General features: G+C 41.9%; 1 protein-coding gene and 1 non-coding gene across 3 annotated transcripts in view; one reads left to right on the plus strand and one right to left on the minus strand.

Moving 5' to 3' along the window:
• The window catches only part of LOC109694357 (nucleolar and spindle-associated protein 1), a 28237-nt gene that overhangs the window by 3871 nt on the left and 7250 nt on the right, over positions 1-17116 (plus strand). Inside the window, exons 2-7 of one of the 2 annotated variants that reach the window (XM_074065694.1) lie at positions 3954-4022; positions 7191-7334; positions 9181-9286; positions 11336-11434; positions 13229-13338; positions 15993-16180. In XM_074065694.1, the coding sequence (XP_073921795.1) occupies positions 3954-4022; positions 7191-7334; positions 9181-9286; positions 11336-11434; positions 13229-13338; positions 15993-16180 (716 nt within the window). Of the gene's footprint in view, positions 1-3953; positions 4023-7190; positions 7335-9135; positions 9287-11335; positions 11435-13228; positions 13339-15992; positions 16181-17116 lie in introns of both variants that reach the window. The other variant, XM_074065693.1, reaches the window with a different exon arrangement.
• Positions 5346-5413, minus strand: LOC141421178 (small nucleolar RNA SNORD77). The gene has a single exon (XR_012445838.1). It is a non-coding gene; the product is annotated as a small nucleolar RNA SNORD77 (small nucleolar RNA).

Consider the following 17116-nt stretch of genomic DNA (forward strand, 5'->3'; position numbering starts at 1 on the left):
AAGATGGACATACTTTGTCAGGCTACAACATTCAAAAGGAGTCCACCTTCATTTAGTGTTAAGACTTTGCGATGGTGCTAAGGAAAGGAAGACATCTTATCCCACTCCCAAGAAGAATAAGCATAGGAGAAAGGTTAAACTGGCTGTCCTGAAATACTCTAAGGTAGGCAAACATGGCAAAATTAGTCACCTTCATTATGCTTGCCCTTCAGATAAATGTGATACTGGAGTTTTTATGGCTAGCTGCTTTGACAGACATTATTGTAACAAGTGTTGTGGACTTACTGCTTCAAAAAAGCAGAGGACAAGTAATTGTGTGTGGATTAATAAATGGCATGAACTTAAAAAAAGAAACAAAAAGCTTTCTTGACCCTTGTCTCCCTCCCATTTGTTACCCTGTTTCTGTTCTTTTCTATTGAAAGTGAACATTTTGAGGTCACTGTCCTAGCAAACTTGTGGTCCATCTCTGTCCTCGCCCCTGACTATCAGCAGCATTTGGCATGTTTGAACACTGCCTTTTGCTCAAACCACTTTTCTAGACTTGTGGGGTTTTTTTTGTTTTTTTTATTTTCTCCTGTACTTCTCTCTAGTCTCGTTGGCTGGTCTTTCCTCTGCCTGATCTCTAAATGTGGAGTGCCCTGGGGTTCTCTGGTTGGCTTCTTATCTGTATACTCAGTTTTGGTGATTTATCTACTTGCATTAACTTTGATTTCATCTAGAAGCTAATGCCTCCCAAAGCCATGTCTTTCCTGAGCTGCTGACTTGTTATTTAAGTTTATCTTCCAGATATTGTTTATCTCTTCCCAGTCTCAGTAAATGGTCAGACCTACTAAAGTGTACCACCTTTTTTTCTTTCCCTTTCTTTCTTTCTTGCTTTAGTGGTGGTGGGTTTGAACTCAGGTCCTTGTATTTTTGAGGCAAGTACTCTATCACTTGAGCCACAAAGCCAGCCCAAATAAATCACTCTTGATTCCTCCCTTTGCCACCCATACCCAGTCACCCATCCTGTCAGCACTTCCTCCCAAGTACACGAGAGATCTGACCTGAGAACAACCTCCAGTGCTGTAACTCTGAGCCACAACACTCTCCTCTGAGGACTGTACTTCAGGCTGTCTACCAAGCTTTCTGCCTCTCTCACCTCAGAACAGTATTCTCTTGGTAGTCAAATTGGTATTTGAATTTGAAACGTAGGCATGTCATTTTTTTGCTCAGTGCCCTCCAGGGACTTCTTCACATCCAGAATAAAATTCAAATTCTTCCAAACGTAATGCAAGCCATTCAGTTTTATCATAATTTTTTAGAAGTGAACAACTAGACAATTCCCTCAACTTACAATTGAGGAATTTTCACTAGGGCCATGTACTAAATAATCCTAGGAAATTATTACTTACCCAGGTAAAATAATGCATTAGAGGTTATGTGGGAAAATTCTCTCCCTTAGTTTTAGGAGATGTAGTTTATGTGTTTAGAGGAAAAGGATTTTGATGTTTCGAACTAAATTTCAAATAGGTTGTTAAGAAATATATATTAATAGAGCAGTCATAAAGATGATTTTTGAATCTAGGTGGTGGCTATCAGTGTTTATTATACTGTTTGGATTCTTCTTTTTTTGTTCAATCTTCAATCTCCAAGGTTTTTTTTTAATATGTAATAGATAAAACTGCTGTCAAATTACTATATATGTTTTTAACTGTATACTCTGTATTTCCATATTTATCTTGCTGCACACGAATTACCAAAGGGTTGATGGAAGCAGATTGTTTTGAATTTATTCCCAGCTCTGAAACTGATAACACTCCTATAAAATCATAGCACTGCAGGTCTGATTTGTGTGAACAGTGCCCAGTACATGTGGAATATGCAAGTCCTTGTTGTGAAACTCAGTTGTGAAACATCGTTCCAGCTGGATTTTTCTGCAGGCCTGACATTTTTCTAATGACAAGTTAGGGGGAAGGAATCAATACTCTGCTGTGGCTTGTAGCTCTCCCCGTGACCCAGACTCTGGTTCCTTCTGCTCAGCCTCTTTGATCTCCCTCCCCTGTACTCACCCCAGTGTACCACTTTCTAGCCATGCTGACTTTTTTATTTCCTTCAAATTCATCAAATTATATTAGAACTTCTGGATTTGGTGTTCCCTCTGCTTGGAATGCTCTGCCCCTACCATAGTGTCACCTGCTGCCTCTTCTTTCATTTACATCTCAGCTTGTCACCACTTTGGAGAGGCCTTTGATTGCCATCCTAACTCAGGTAGCACCTCCATCCCACATTAGTCACCCAATTTGGGTTTTGCTTCATAGCACCTCTTTCATTTATTTCTAGCTCACTTGGTTACTAGGCCATTTGCCCACTCGTCCATTGTTGTAAGCCCCTGGAGAGCAGAGACATCATTCCGTTCACCAGTCTCTGGTGCCTAGAACAGTGCCCAGCACAATAAATGCTGCTGAAGGTATATGTGAATAAGTGCTGATAACTGACATCCTACTTGTACGACAGTTCTTGAGCTTCACCCCATGTTACTTAACCTATTAGATGTCCTCACTTGGCTCTGCCTCAGGCACCTCACTTCATCACTGTTAGATGTTTGATGAAGTTTTCATGGTCTATTAGGGAAGGGTAGCATAGTGTGACAATATATGCCTGTAATCCCAGCACTTGGGAGGCTGAGGCAGGAGGATTGCAAATTTGAGGCCAACCTGGGCTACATAGTGAGATCCCATCTCAAAAAACAAACAAACAACAACAAAAGAAGTCACAGAATCGAGAATGCCTGGCTTGTACCACGCCAGTTCCCCCCTTCCCAGAGAAGCCCCTAAGAGAGGTTCAAGTAGGAAATAAGGTGCGACTTTATAACTAGCTGGGATGTGCCCGATATCTTGATGCATAGCATTCTAATAGGATGGATGGGAGAACATGTCTTATGCTCAAACTGTAAGCAAAATATCTTCTGTACCTCAAAGCCCAAACCAAACTTCAGAATCTGTGCTATTCCTCATTGAGCACGAGGCCAGTGATAAAAGTGGTATGAGAAGAGCCAAGCTCAGTGGCCGAGCCCACCTGAAAAAGAAAATCTCTAGGTTTCAACGAGGCTATGTGGAAGAGGAAGAAAAGAGAAACCAGTTAATACGCTTGACATTTTAAAGCACAGGAAAACAGTGTTCCTTGGAGTGATGCAAAACTGATTGCTCACTTGCCGCCCTGCTGCCAGTTCTTCAGAGACTGCCATTTGTCCCTTGAAAACCCAAAGGCAGAGGGCAGCCTATGCCTGATGACCACGTGGTTCCCGTATAGGTACACACCACCTCACCCAGCTGTTGGTTGAGATGGGGATCTTGCTAACTTTTTTGCCTAGGTTGGTCTTGAACTGTGATCCTCCGGATCTCAGCTTCCAAAGTAGCTAGGCTATAGGTGCAACTACTTGGGCCTCCAGTGATGGACCCAAGTTCACACTCTTAAGAGGCTTACAAGGCAAGTCTTGCAAGATCAGTGCCCACTTTCTCCACTTTTTCTGTCTTGCCATCCCATCCAACAGCTCCAGCCACATCAAACTTAGTTCTTCAAACTCCACCTTTGGTGCCTTCTTATGCCATTTCCTTCCTATGTTCTCTATGTCCAACTCTCCTCTCCTTTCAGCAGATCTCAGTCAGGACATCTAGCTTAGAACTGGCATGTCCAAGTCTACCTTCACAGTCCAAACATTGATGTCTAAGCCCACACCAGCCAGTGCTTCTTTGTGGCACTTACCTCACTGTATCACAGTCCTCTTTTTCTTTTTCTGGCTTTCCCATTGGGGTGTGAAATCCCTGAGGTCAGAAACCAAATCTATCCAAGCATTGTTCTAGTCCTCCGGCCTGACCAGAATACATTAATGAACACAAAGAACAGCAAAAAAAAATATTCAGCATATCTTTCTTGCTTACTTGACTTTTGGCTCTAATGTAAGATCTCTTCTGCAGGCAGACAAGTTGTTAAAAGCCTTGAAAGCACACCTCAAATTGGAAGCAAGAAAAGGAAGTAAGAATCAGGTGAGTAATGTGTCCTATCACCTATTATTAGTTTACAGTGTTTAGTTAATGAGCAATTAGTACCAATTAATGATGGTTTATGAAATCTTTATTAGCACAGAGATCATTATTGGTAATAGTGCCAGATACTGAATCTTTTTGTAATTTTGTCACAAATGTTGTAAATTCCATGTAATCTACTGAATAAGATATCCTTAAACAAATGCAAAAGTTAGGACTGGAGGTTTGGCTCAAGCAGTACCACATGAAGCTATGAGTTCAAAACACAGTCCCACCAAAGGAAAAAAAATGCAAAAGTTAAATACAAGTTGTCAAATGTCATAAAAGATAGCATGATAGAAGCAGAGAAACACAGGTTAAGTAGCAGTTCTCATTTCTTTGTGACCTTGGAAAACTTGAACACTTCTTTAAGATGGAATAATATCTGCTTTGCTGAATTGAGTGTTTTGAGAATCAAGTGGAGTAGCGGCTGTGAAAGTAACTGAAAATCCAATTTCCTCCTCTCTGCCTCTCAGCTGCTTTCTACTTTGGGGGTGGGTATTGGGGTTTGAACTCAGTGCCTCACTCCCAGTTGCTTTCTGATGTTCCCGGCTTCATTGTCTCCATTGCCTTTCATCCTCACCTTGCTCTGGGTGAGTTCAAAGGCCCTTCTTGGTGGCACTCCCTGCCTCTGTTCCTTAGCCCCAGTGCCCTAGCTTCTGCTCTTCATCAGCCATCCAGCTCTTTCAGCTTAGCCTGTACCCTACACCACTTGTGCTGCAATACTTCTATCCTGTCTAAAGTTTTCCAGGCCAGCCTGGAACTTGCAGTATATTCCAGGCTGGTTGTGGACCCTCGAGTGCTGGGATTACAGGCATGGACTTCCATGCCTGGCTGCTTTATTATTTTATTCCCAGCATACATTTTGTTGTTTTGGGGGGTGTGTGTGTGTGTTACTGGAGATTGAACTCAGGGCCTTACATTTGCTAGGCAAGTGTTCTGTCATCTGAGTTGCACCCACAGTCCATAACATACTTACATTGTGGTTCTTAACCTAGGGTGTATGAGAGAATCGTTCAGGAATCTTTTTAAACGTACTGATATGCTGAGTGCCAGAGGCTCACACTTGTAATACTAGCTACTTGGGAGTCAGAGATCGAGAGGATCAAAGTTCAAGGCCAGCCCCAGGAAATAGTTCACAAGACCCCGTCTCCAAAATAACCAGAGCAAAATGGACAGGAGGTGTGACTCAAGTGATAGAGCACCTGCTTTGCAAGTGTGCAGCCCTGAGTTCAAACCCCAGTCCCACCAAAATTAATTAGTAAGTTTAATTTTTTTTATCCCAGATACATCAGACAGATGATGGATCTCTTCATGATTGCATCTGCTGAGCGGTGCAACCATCATAGTGTGATTAGTTTAATTTAATTAAGATACTAATATGTAGATCTCATCAAACCCTAGGCGGACTAAATAGATTATCAGGGAGTAAGGTCCAGAGTGAAATGGACTGAATGTCAGGTTACAAAGTAGTCTGCCCACCACTTGCCTAGCATGTATGAAGCCCTAGGTGTGATCCCTAGCACCAAAAAAGTAAAAAAGATTATGCTGAAGAGTAATTTGGAATAAGTCACAAGATAGGTTTAGGAAGTGTTGGGTTTCAGATGAACATGGCTTTTGGTGTCTTCCTGTGATGACCCCCACCCCGCACTGCAGCACCAGTCTCACGAATGAATATGTTGTGAGCAAGCACACGTAGCATATGTATCAAACATGCGCCAGAAAAGCAAATTCTAGTGTGGGGGGGAGTAAATATTTCTGTTTTCTGAAAAGAGTTATTTTGTATTTTGTTTTCTATTAAAATGTATTTAGTTTCAAAAAAAAAACCAAAGTAGTCTGCTCTCTACTTCCAGTGCCCAGTACAGGTGTCCACTACCCTCTAAAACATTGGAAGGTTTCTCTGTAAGGGAACCATGTGGTCATCAGGCATAGGCTGCCCTCTGCCTTTGGGTTTTCAAGGGACCTTTGGCATAATGGCCTCCTCTCCACCTAAGAACCCTAGTAGATGACTCCTGCAGGTAACACACTCCTAACAATTCGAGCTTCTTACAATGAGCAGATATTTGTGGAAAGCCTGCAACCTGAGAGATTGAGATAATCTGGAAAGGGTGGCCCTAAAGGAAATGGATCTGATAGAGAAAAAACTGAAAAATTAAAAAGAAAAAAAGAAATCCTTAGACTAATTTATTGAGTAATCCAGCTCCTAGAATCAAGCTAGATAGCCAAAGCCAGAGCTGATCCAGTGATGCTTATAGTGCAGACTATAAATGTCACTAACTTGGATAGTTACAGAGTCAGATGACCTAGTACAGTATCTCATGCCCATAATCCCAGCCCTCAAGAGAAAGGCAGGAAGCTGTGAGTTTGAGGTCAGTCTGGGCCACAGAATTGAGGCACTGTTGAAAGAAAGAAAGGGAGGGAAGGGAGAAGGGACAAGATGGGGAGAGAGATCAATGACAAGTTGAAGTTAAAGGACCTTTTTAAAAGGAAAAAAATAGTTGAGAAGTATAAAGGGATACACATTATCTGCAGTTTACAGGACTGATGCTAGCAGACTGCAAGGGCTAAAGTGGTAGAGTACCTGCCTAGCAAGCACAAGGCCCTGAATTTAAACCCTAGTACCACCAAAAAAAAAAAAAAAAAAAAAAATTTAAATGTTTATTTAAAGCTACAAATGTAACAGAATGACTAAAGTAGTGTAATTCTCTTAGGAAGAAGATAGTTACTATGAGCACTGTAAATATGAATGAATGTGCCATCAGCAAATCCCTAACATTGTGAATAATGAAAACAACCTTCTCTCTAAACATCATACAGTAAATTCCCTCTGTCCCCTGTGGTACTGGGGATTGAACCCAGGGCCCTACTGAAGCTAGATAAGCACTTTGCCACTGAGCCAAACCCCCTCATGCAGTAATTTCTGTAAGCAGATCTGTTTTGGATGTTCTGTTTCCAGACCATACTGTTTTCATATTATAACTTTCTGCCTTTAGTTTATGATAGTGCAAATGTTCTTATTCTCCTCTTGCCCTTATTTTTACTTGAGCTACTTGAGTTACTTCGGATTTGGCTAGCAGTTGCTAGCATATATATACACAGAACATGCCAGATTATTTTCTCTCTTTTCAGGATGAAAATCAAACTGCTACATTCTCCTGTGGTGAGACTGAGATACAGATTAACAGTCAGGACCAAGCCAAAAAGGAAACAGTTGGCCATGTCACCAAAAGGAGGAGAAGGCACAAGAGAGCCCGTGGGAACCTGGACTCTCAGGTGAATGGAAGTGTACAAACTGAAAAAGAGCTACCACTTGTGCCAAAATTGGTAGTTTTAGTGAACTTTCCTTTTACATTTGTTCATGGTATCAGATGGTCGGAAACATACCATTGCTCGAAGCTCTTCTAAAGCAAAACTTGGCCTAGTGCAGTGGCTCATGCCTATAATCCTAGCTATGCAGGAGGCTGAGATCAGGAGGATCACAGTTGCAGGCTAGCCCAGGCAATAAAATTAGTGGATCCCCATCTCAACTAGGAAGCTGTGTGTGGTGGCACCTGTTGTCCCAGCTATATAAGAGACCCTAGATAGGCAGGTTATGATCCAGGCTGACCTGGACAAAAACTCAAGAGCCTACATGAAAAATAACTAAAGCAAAAAGGGCTGAGGGTGTGGCTCAGGTGCAGACCACTTCAAGCCCACAATTCAAATTCCAATACTGCCCAAAAAAAGGCACAGATTTGCTGGGCACTGGTGGCTCACACCTATAATCCTAACTACTAAGCAGGCAGAGATCAGGAAGATAGAGGTTCGAAGCCAGCCCAGGCAAATAGTTCTCAAGACCCTATCTCAAAAAAACCCATGACAAAAAAGAATGCACTAGTGGAGTGGCTCAAGGTGTAGGCCCTGAGTTCAAGCCCCAGTAATGCTAAAAAAAAAAAAAAAAGCACAGACTCAGTGGGCATGGTGGCACAGCTCTGTAATCCCAGTACTTGGGAGGCTGAGACAGGAGGATCATGAGTTGAAGGTTCACTTGGGCTACATAGCAAGACCCTGTCTCCAAAAAAAAGCAAAAACAAAAGCAGACCCACGTGTGTCTAGGCTGCTCCTCATCACATCTCGTGCCTTGCTTGGGAAACAATTACTAGTGGTGAGTATAAATTAAATGTGTTGAATAAATCTGAATGCTCATTCAGTGTTCCCTTAAGCGAGGTGTAGTAAATAAAGAGAAAGCAGCATGGAGTGTGGCTTTAAAGTTCTCTTTCCCAGTTTTTCCCTGGCCTGGTGATTACTCTGTACTTAGTCTTTCTTTTTTGTTTTGTTTTCTTTTTTTTGAGACAAAGTCTGGCTATGTAGCCCAGGAAGACCTCAAATTCTCTATCTTCCTGCCTTGGCAACCCAGGTGCTGACTGAGAGCACAGGTGTGCACTACCAGGTCCAGTTCTGTACTTTCTTTCAATAGTAGTCAGTGATGTTTTCTCATTTGCTTTGAGTAGACTGATTTTGTTATTCCATCTTAACCTTTCATTCAAATAGAGCTTTTACCAATCATGGTCATAATTTCTTGTTTTCTGGCTTCACATCGTCAGTAGATTCTAGCTTTGCTTTAATTACAGAACATTTATTAGACTGCTCAGTGGACTGGCTAGGCCTCTTAGTGTTGCTCTGTCATCCATAAGGGAGCTCATCTTCCCATTCGTCCCAGTGGTCTCTGATCTCCTGTTCCCACATTCTCATTCTCATGAGACTGGATGAAATGAGGCAGAGAACCAAAGCCATCACTCAGAAGTCTTATTTTCCTTTACGGATCTAATTTTTTTTTCTCCACCAAGCCACACCCCCCCAGTCCTTTTTTTGCTTTCATTATTTTTCAGATAGTTACTACACCCAACTTGTTTGGGGTAAGATCTTGTTCACTTTTTTTTTTTCTTTCGTTGTCCAGGCTGGCCTCCTTATCTCCACTTCCTGAGTAGCTGGGATTACAGGCATGAACCACCACACCTGTCTGTACCTATCTTTAGAAGGTAGTGATTAGTTTTTATTTATCACTAAAATTGTTTATTTCCTTTTAAACTTGTAGCCAGATCATTCTGAGATAAAAATAAGTGATCCTACTGCATTCCAGAATCAAGAAAACCAGGATCCCAAAAGTACTGCAAAAGTGTCTTCTATGACAGACCAGAGCCAAGGGGATGACAATGCAGATTCCTTGGGAAAAAGTGAAATAAACGGTATGCTAAGAGACTTCTTTAAAAAGTGAAATTGTTAGGGTGAGCCATGTGCTTTAGTTTCCTTAGGATTTCTGTAGAAAGACTACAAACTAGGTGGATTAGAACAACAGAAACTGATTCTCTCATAGTTCTGAGAGCTCCAAGTACAAAATCAAGGTATAAGTAGACCATGCTCTTGGTGATGGCTGTTGATGACTGCTGTTCCTTGGTCTCTTCTTAAAGGGACACCAGTCCTATTGGATTTGAATCCACCCATAGGATTGCAACTTGATTATATTTGTAAAAACTCTATCAGAGCTTAGGGTTTGAACATATCTTTGGCATGGCCACAATTCATTTAACCCACAGCACTATGTTACAGAACTAATAAATGTTCTGTAATTTAAGCAAAAGCTAGAATCAAGTGCAGAAGCCCATCAGCTCATCTTTAACGTTTTTTTCCTCAAGTACTGGGGATCAAACCCTGAGCACCAGGCTAGAATAAGACTGGTAGCTAGAAAGTTTAGAGAAGTTAATCTCTCCTTGGTAAGAGGAGAGCCCTCATTTTGTCCCAACTGCAGTCTCCTCCACCAGTACAGCTGCAGGGAGCACGAATCCTATCTTCCCAGTGATGTGGCGTTTTTATTATAATAAATGTATGTGTTCCTTAGTCTCTCAACTTCCTGAAAACCTTTTACTTAAACTTTCTCAACTAACTGTTTCAAGGGCCAGAAAATTCCGTTTCTCTGTCCCTAATTTCATTCCTTGGGAAGCTTGCCAGTTGCCACAGAGCATTTTAGCACTAGTTTCACTCTGGCAGATCTGCCTGGGCTGTGGAGACTCGCCAGAGGAAAAAGGAGAGAAACTGGTAGAGATGACGACCCACTATAGAGTCTACCAGGTCTTAAATGCAGAATGTTTAATCCTGAGTCTTCCATCCCACCCCACTCTGAATTTTGAATGTCTTACTAAATCTAGACAATTGCAGGAGGAGAGATTCTCATTCAGTAGGTCTGAGGTAGGCCTGGCACTCTCCTGCTGGGTGTGTGAGTGTGTGGTGTTATACTTTTTTGTGTGATGGTACTGGGTTTGAACTCAGGGCCTCGTGTTTGCTAGGCAAACTTTACCTCTCAAACCTTGCTGCCAGTGCATTTAGCTTTAGTTGTTTTCCAGATAGGGTCTCATTTTTATGCCCAGGCTGGTCTGGACCATGATTCTCCTATATATGCTTCCTGAAGCTGGGATGACAGATGCTTGCTACCCAAATAGCTTTTTATTGGTTGAAATGGGTTTTACTAACTTTTTGCCCTGGCTGGCCTGGAATGGCTATCCTCATGCTCTCCACTTCCTCAGTAGCTGAAATTACAGAAGTGTACCAACTTGCCCAGTCTCATTACTATCATTACTATGATTTCCTATTTCACCTTTTTTTTTTTTTTTTTTTTTGGTGGGACTGGGATTTGAACTTAAGGCTTCATGCTTGCAAAGCAGGTGCTCTGCTGGTTGATCCATACCTCTAGTCCATTTTTGCTCTGGTTACTTTGGAGATGGAATCTCATGAACTATTTTCTCAGACTGGCCTCAAACTGCAATCCTCTCAATCTCAGCCTCCCAAGTAGCTAAGATTATAGGCCTGAGCTGGCTCTTATTCCATCTTCTTACTTCCACCTTCTTAAGCTAAACTTGAAGAAACTACTACTTAACGAGTTTTAGTATAGTATCAAAGAAGGGTACCCACAACTACCTGAGAAAGCTGTTAAAGTGCTCTTCCATTTTCAGCCAAGCATCTCTGTGAGGCAAGGCAGTTTCATAATGACTTCAGCAAGAATGACATGTTATATGCAGAAGCCTTTTTCTTCTTTCCTTTTTTTTTAAATGGTACTAGAGATGGAACCCAGGGCCTCATGCATGCTAGACAAGTGTTCTACCACTGTGTTACACTCTCAACCCCAGAGAGATGTTTCTTAGTGAGAAGTTTAAAATAAATAAGTAAATAAGTCCTTGATTATTCAAGCCATCAGAGCTTAATGGGAAAATGTTTTTCATTAGTTTTGTGTCTTTGGATTTTAGATAATGACAATTCTAAGGAACCTTCAGAAAGAAAGCCTCTGTACACAGATGGGGTTTCCAAACTTGGAAACAATAAGAGAATGGCAGTCACTACTCCAAGTAAGTTGTGTTCACAAACAAGTTAATGGCTGGCCCACTTCAGTTTCATGTTGGAGAGGTGGTGAATGGCAGCAGCTAAAAGCTCAGGTGCTGGAATGATGGTTTACGTTCTACCACTCTTGTTTTCTAGGTTTCAGTTCTAGGCAGTTTATTCTCAATCATCCAGCTCCCTCAGCGTAAAGTGGAAAGGGTTGTGCTTCTTACTTCCTCAGGCTGATACGGAGATTGAAACTACTCTATCTGCTTTGATTTCCCCAGCACAGCAAATAGATGCAGCGGGGAGTCAGTGGCTATCTGACGGATGATGTGTGTGACACACTTGGCACAATGCCCACATGCATTGCTTCCCACTGGTCTAAAACATTCCCTTTAGGGATGCACAGATTTTCTCTATCTTGTATTTCTGGAACTGATGGAACATACAATGTTGGCTGAGGATTATATATTTATAGTAAGAATACTGTTTATCATATATTAGAAAGTCAAGAAATGTTTAAATGTTTATGTATATAAAAGAAAAGCATAGAGTAGGAGTCAACACTACTGTCTATCTACCTTGGCTCCACTGAAATCCCTTGAACTAAAACTGGCTTTCACTTTTTTTTTTCCCACGGGGGTTTGAACTCAGGGCCACTTGCTTGGTAGGCAAGGTGCTCTACCATTTGAGCCATGCCTTCAGCCCTTTTTTACACTGGTTATTTTTATACATTTCAGTACTTTTCTTTTTTTTTGGCAGCACTGGGGTTTTGGACTCGGGGCCTCATGCTTGCAAGGCAGGTGCTCTTACTGCTTGAGCCACTATTCCAGCCCAAAGATCAGTTATTGTTTTTTGACAGCACTAGGGTTTGAACTCAGGGCCTTACACTTGCTAAGCAGGAGCTGTACTACTTGAGCCGCTCCACTAGTCCTCAATTCTTGAATGTCTTTTTTTTTTTTTTTTTTTTTTTTTTGGTGATGTTGGGGTTTGAACTCAGGGCCTCATGCTTGCTAGGCAGGCACTTTATCACTTGAGCCACTCTGCCAGCCCTGCGCTGGTTATTTTTGAGACAGGGTCTCACTTTTTGCCCAGGTCCATTTGGACCACAATCCTATTTAACACTTCCTGCTATCTCTGGGATAACAGGTCTGCTTCATCATGCCCAGTTTTGCTAGAATGGCCTAAAACCACAGCCCTCCTTATCTTAGCCTCTGGTGTAGCTGGAATGACAAGTATGTGCCTCCACACCCAGCTATTGGTTGAGATTGGGGTATAGCGAACATTTTTGCCTAGGCTGGCCTGGGCTAGGATTATAGGCTTGTGTCACTGTGCCATCTGCCCCTTAACAGAAAAAATTTGTCAGTCCTTAGCCTAGAGCTTCTTAAGCATTATAAAATTCCAGACTTGAGAGGCAAAGTGGTTATATCTCAGTAGGAGAGCATGTGCTTGGTGTGCTTAAGGCTCTGCCCCAATCTCCAGTGCACGTGTACACACATACATACACATATACACACAATCAAATCTATGATAATTTTACAAAGGCCATTTGACTAACTGGCAATGGGAAAGGATAAATCTGTTGCTCTTTTCCTTTAGATAAAACCAAGCTGTTAGTTATGGAAATGGGAGAGGGAATGGTGAATACTTATGAGTATACTTTGCCCCAGGTTTCCAAAAACTGAACTGTTTTGAAATTAAGCTAGCAAAGATGATACTGAAGCTGAATGTCAGGGATGTAAAAAAGAATGAACATTAAAAAACACAGGAAGGTGAATAAATGGGTTTTGTCTTACTAATTGTATTTTGGGAACATCTAGACTTTAAGAAGCTTCATGAGGCTCGTTTTAAGGAAATGGAGTCCATTGATGAATATGTTAAGAGAAAAAGGAAACATTTTGAAGAACACAACTCATTTAATGAACTGAAGGTATGCAGATAAAATTCATGGGTTGTTTGTTGTTGTTTGTTTTGTTTAGGACTGGAGCTTGAACTCCGGGCTTCGCACTTGCAAAGCAGGCATTCCACTGCTTGAGCTACACCTCCAGTTCATTTCACTCTGGTTATTTTGGCAATGTGGTCTGCCAAACTATTTGCCCAGGCTGTCCTCGAACCATGATCCTCCCAATCTCAGCCTCTCAAATAGCTAGGACTACAGGTGTGAGCCACTGGCACCTGGCTCTTTTTTTTTTTATTTGGTGGTACTGGGGTTTGAACTCAGGGCCATAACCACTTGCTAGGCAGGTGCTCTGCCACTTGAGCCACTCCTCCAGCCCTATATTCTTTTTTTGAGGCAGAGTCTCTTTGTAGCCCAGTCTGACCTTGAATCCTTGATCCTTTTGCCTCTGCCTCCTGAGTGCTGGGTTTACAGCATGCCCAACTACTACTCCTGGCTTAAATTCATGTTCTCTATGGTACTAAACTATTTTGGTTTTAATTTTGAAATCATATAACACCATGGTTAATACATTAAGTAGTGTTACTTTCCCTATGGGATGGATTTGCTTTAATGTAAAAATTGCTTTTCCACCCTGAGAATTTTCACAATCCTCTCCCAGGGTAGAGCAGTATAGCCTCACCGTGAGGAACTAATGAACTAATTCCACAGTGGCAGTAAGTTCTTCTGTTTTTTTTTTTTTCTTTCTTTTTTTGTGGTACTGGGGCTTGAACTCAGGGCCTACATCTTGAGCCACTCCACTAGCCCTTTTTTGTGATGGTGTTTTTTGAGATTGGGTCTTGTGGACTATTTGCCCCAGCTGGCTTCAAACCATGATCCTCCTAAATTCGTAAGATTACAGGTGTGAGCCACTGGCACCCATCAAGTTCTTCTCTTTTCCACACTCAGATGATTTACATATCACTGTCATTGATGATGGACTGATCTCTGGCTGGAGCCATCCTTTTGCCCTTGCACTCACCTAAAGGAAAATAGGGAATTCTTAGTGGCTGGCCTGAAGGGTTCCTATGGTAACAGCTCCTGACCCTGAAGTGAAGGTGATGTAATGAACCCTTAGATTGAGTTACATGACATCCTAGGAAACAGACGTTTAAGTTTTTTTTTTTTTTTCCCCTGTACTGGGGATTGCATGAATGAATCCAGGGCTTCATGCAAACACTCAACCACTGAGCTACAGCCCCATCCCCTAAATTTACATAAGCTTCTTGGTGAGTTCTTAATTACACTTGATCTTAGCTGAAAGGCTGAGAAATGGTGAAGCGCTTAATTAAAAGAACAAATACTCATTTCAACAGTACTCATGAAATCACTATTACTTAAAGACACTGTATATCAATCTTTATCAAGCAGCAACAAAGCCAGTACATTAAAGAGAGACATCAGCTTCTTTTTCTGCAGAGCTGTGAGCCAACTGCAAAGATGCCTGGAAGCAGAGCCATTTAACCTTCCTTACCAGAACCGCGTTAGTTAAGTCCTTGATCAACAGTCAAATTTTCTATATTATGTGACACAGATGAGTTAATTTTCCAAATAAAAATTATGATCCGGGGGAGAGGGAGGGGATGGGGGACAGGGGGGGAGAAATGACCCAAACAGTGTACGTACATGTGAATAAATGAATAATTAAAAAAAAAGTTATGATCAAAACAACTGCCTCAACCTAAACTTTGTGTTGTCCTAAAGACATGACTAAATTTGTAGCTTAATTTGCAGTATAATTCCAGCCTGCTAGCCCCATCTGAATGAGTTTAGTTCTAAAATTCCCCTCTCCACCCACATTGTTCTATCATATTTGGGCTGATCTATTTGTAGACCAAAGATTAAAAGGCAATTACAGTCATTTTACCATAGCAAGTATGAAGTTGCTCTTGACAGGTGACCTGTTTAGGGATTGGTCATTTGGATACAGGTAGACAATAATAAGCAGAGGTCGTCGTGGCCATGACACCTCTCCCAAGTGACAAAGACATTTCCACAATTTGCAATTTGTCTTCCAACTATATTAATAGTATCTTATCTTGAGGAAGGACTTTTTTTTTCTTTTGCAATACTGTGATTTGAACTCAGGACCTTCCCTTTGAGCCACTCCAGCAGCCCAGTTTTGTGATGGGTATTTTCAAGATAGGATCTCGAGAACTATATGCCCTACTGGCTTCAAACCATGATCCACCTGATCTCTGCCTCCTGAGCAGCTAGGATTACAGGCATGAGCCACCAATGCCCAGTTGGTTCTTTAAGTTTGTTTTTTGTAACCTTATGTCATGCTCTCAGCTGTATCATTTGTAAGAGAATCTATCTGTTCTTCCTCTCTGGGTACAAGGGGCTATTTTTCTATACTTTTCTCTAACTGCAAAATGGCCACTGGGAACGGCCTTCCTATAACACTTTACTCAGCAAATCCACACATTGCTCTTTCCATCAGAATCAGCACAGCAACACAGTAGCAGCAACTGCACAGTGGCTGTATGGTAGGATAGAATGAGGTAGCAGGGAAGAAAGGGATGCCAGTTTGAGTCACATAAAAGTGGGCATGAAACAGGATACATGGGAGCACTCCTCTACTTTCCAAGGGCACAGAACTGTGTAAGAGGCCAAGCTTTTAAAGTGATGTGTTGTTTCTTCCTTAGAAGCAACTCGGCAGGAAGGGAGAGGTAGTGACTCCAGTTCCTCTGAGAGGAAGATTCTCTGTGGCTTGTACTCCCGCCAGCCAGCGACACTCACCAGGCCAGACCCATGGCCCAGCAAGTCGGAACACTGTGTGTCTGAAGGGGTCAGTCAAGCGTTCCGGTCTCTCAGCAAGCAAAATGAATGTCAGGTAAAGAGGCCACTCCGAGATGTAATCAGGGGCTAGAGTTTGAACTTAACAAATGTTTTGTTTCTCGTGGGTTTGTGTGTATGTATGTGTTGGGGGTCAAACCTGGCACCTAGGGCATACTGGACAAGTCTTCTACCACTGAGCTCATCCCAGCCCTCCACTCAGGTGCTCTACAGCTTGAGCCTCTCCACCAGCCCTTTCGTGAGTTGGATATTTTTGACACAGGGTCTGCAGAACTATTTACTCTGGCTGGCTTCTAAGCGCAGTCCTCCTGATCTCTGCCTCCTGAGTAGCTAGGATTACAGGCAATGAGCCACCTGCGCCCAGTTCAAATATGCTTTAATGTTGGTTAAAAGGGAAGAGAGAGAGAGAGAGGGAACTGGGGACAAAAATCAGCAAACAGTTTTTATAAGTTTTAATCTTTTCTTTACATTTGGGTTCAGTTTTCTTGTTTAATCCAACTTCCCTCAACACAGATTTGAGTAATAAATGAAGACAGAAAATAAGATATATTTGGATAATTGTCCCTTTATTAATTTGATACATGCCAGCAAAGATGTCTAAAGAGAAATTTTTCCATTGAATTAAATGTAAAAGTGAAGCTATAGGCTGGAGGCATGACTCAGGTGGCAGAGCGCCTGCCTAGCAAGCGAGAGGCCCTGAGTTTAATCCCCAGTACCACCAAAGAAACAAAAACAAAAAGTGAAGCTATGTAGTGAGCTGAAAAACAAACTCTTCCCGAGGTGCATTTAATATTGTAATCCACTGAGCACTGCAGGATCATAGCTATGTCACACCCCATTTAATTCCTGTGTTCTTTGCTTGTGCCTTTCCTGACATCAGGTTCTCCTTCAACTGTGACTATCCCCACAATTGAAGATCTTCAGGTGACTTCTAATATTGAAATTTTGTTCTCTCCTTTTTGTAACAAATTTG

This window comes from Castor canadensis, chromosome 2 (assembly GCF_047511655.1).
Source record: "Castor canadensis chromosome 2, mCasCan1.hap1v2, whole genome shotgun sequence".
NCBI classification, from domain to species: Eukaryota; Metazoa; Chordata; class Mammalia; order Rodentia; family Castoridae; genus Castor; species Castor canadensis.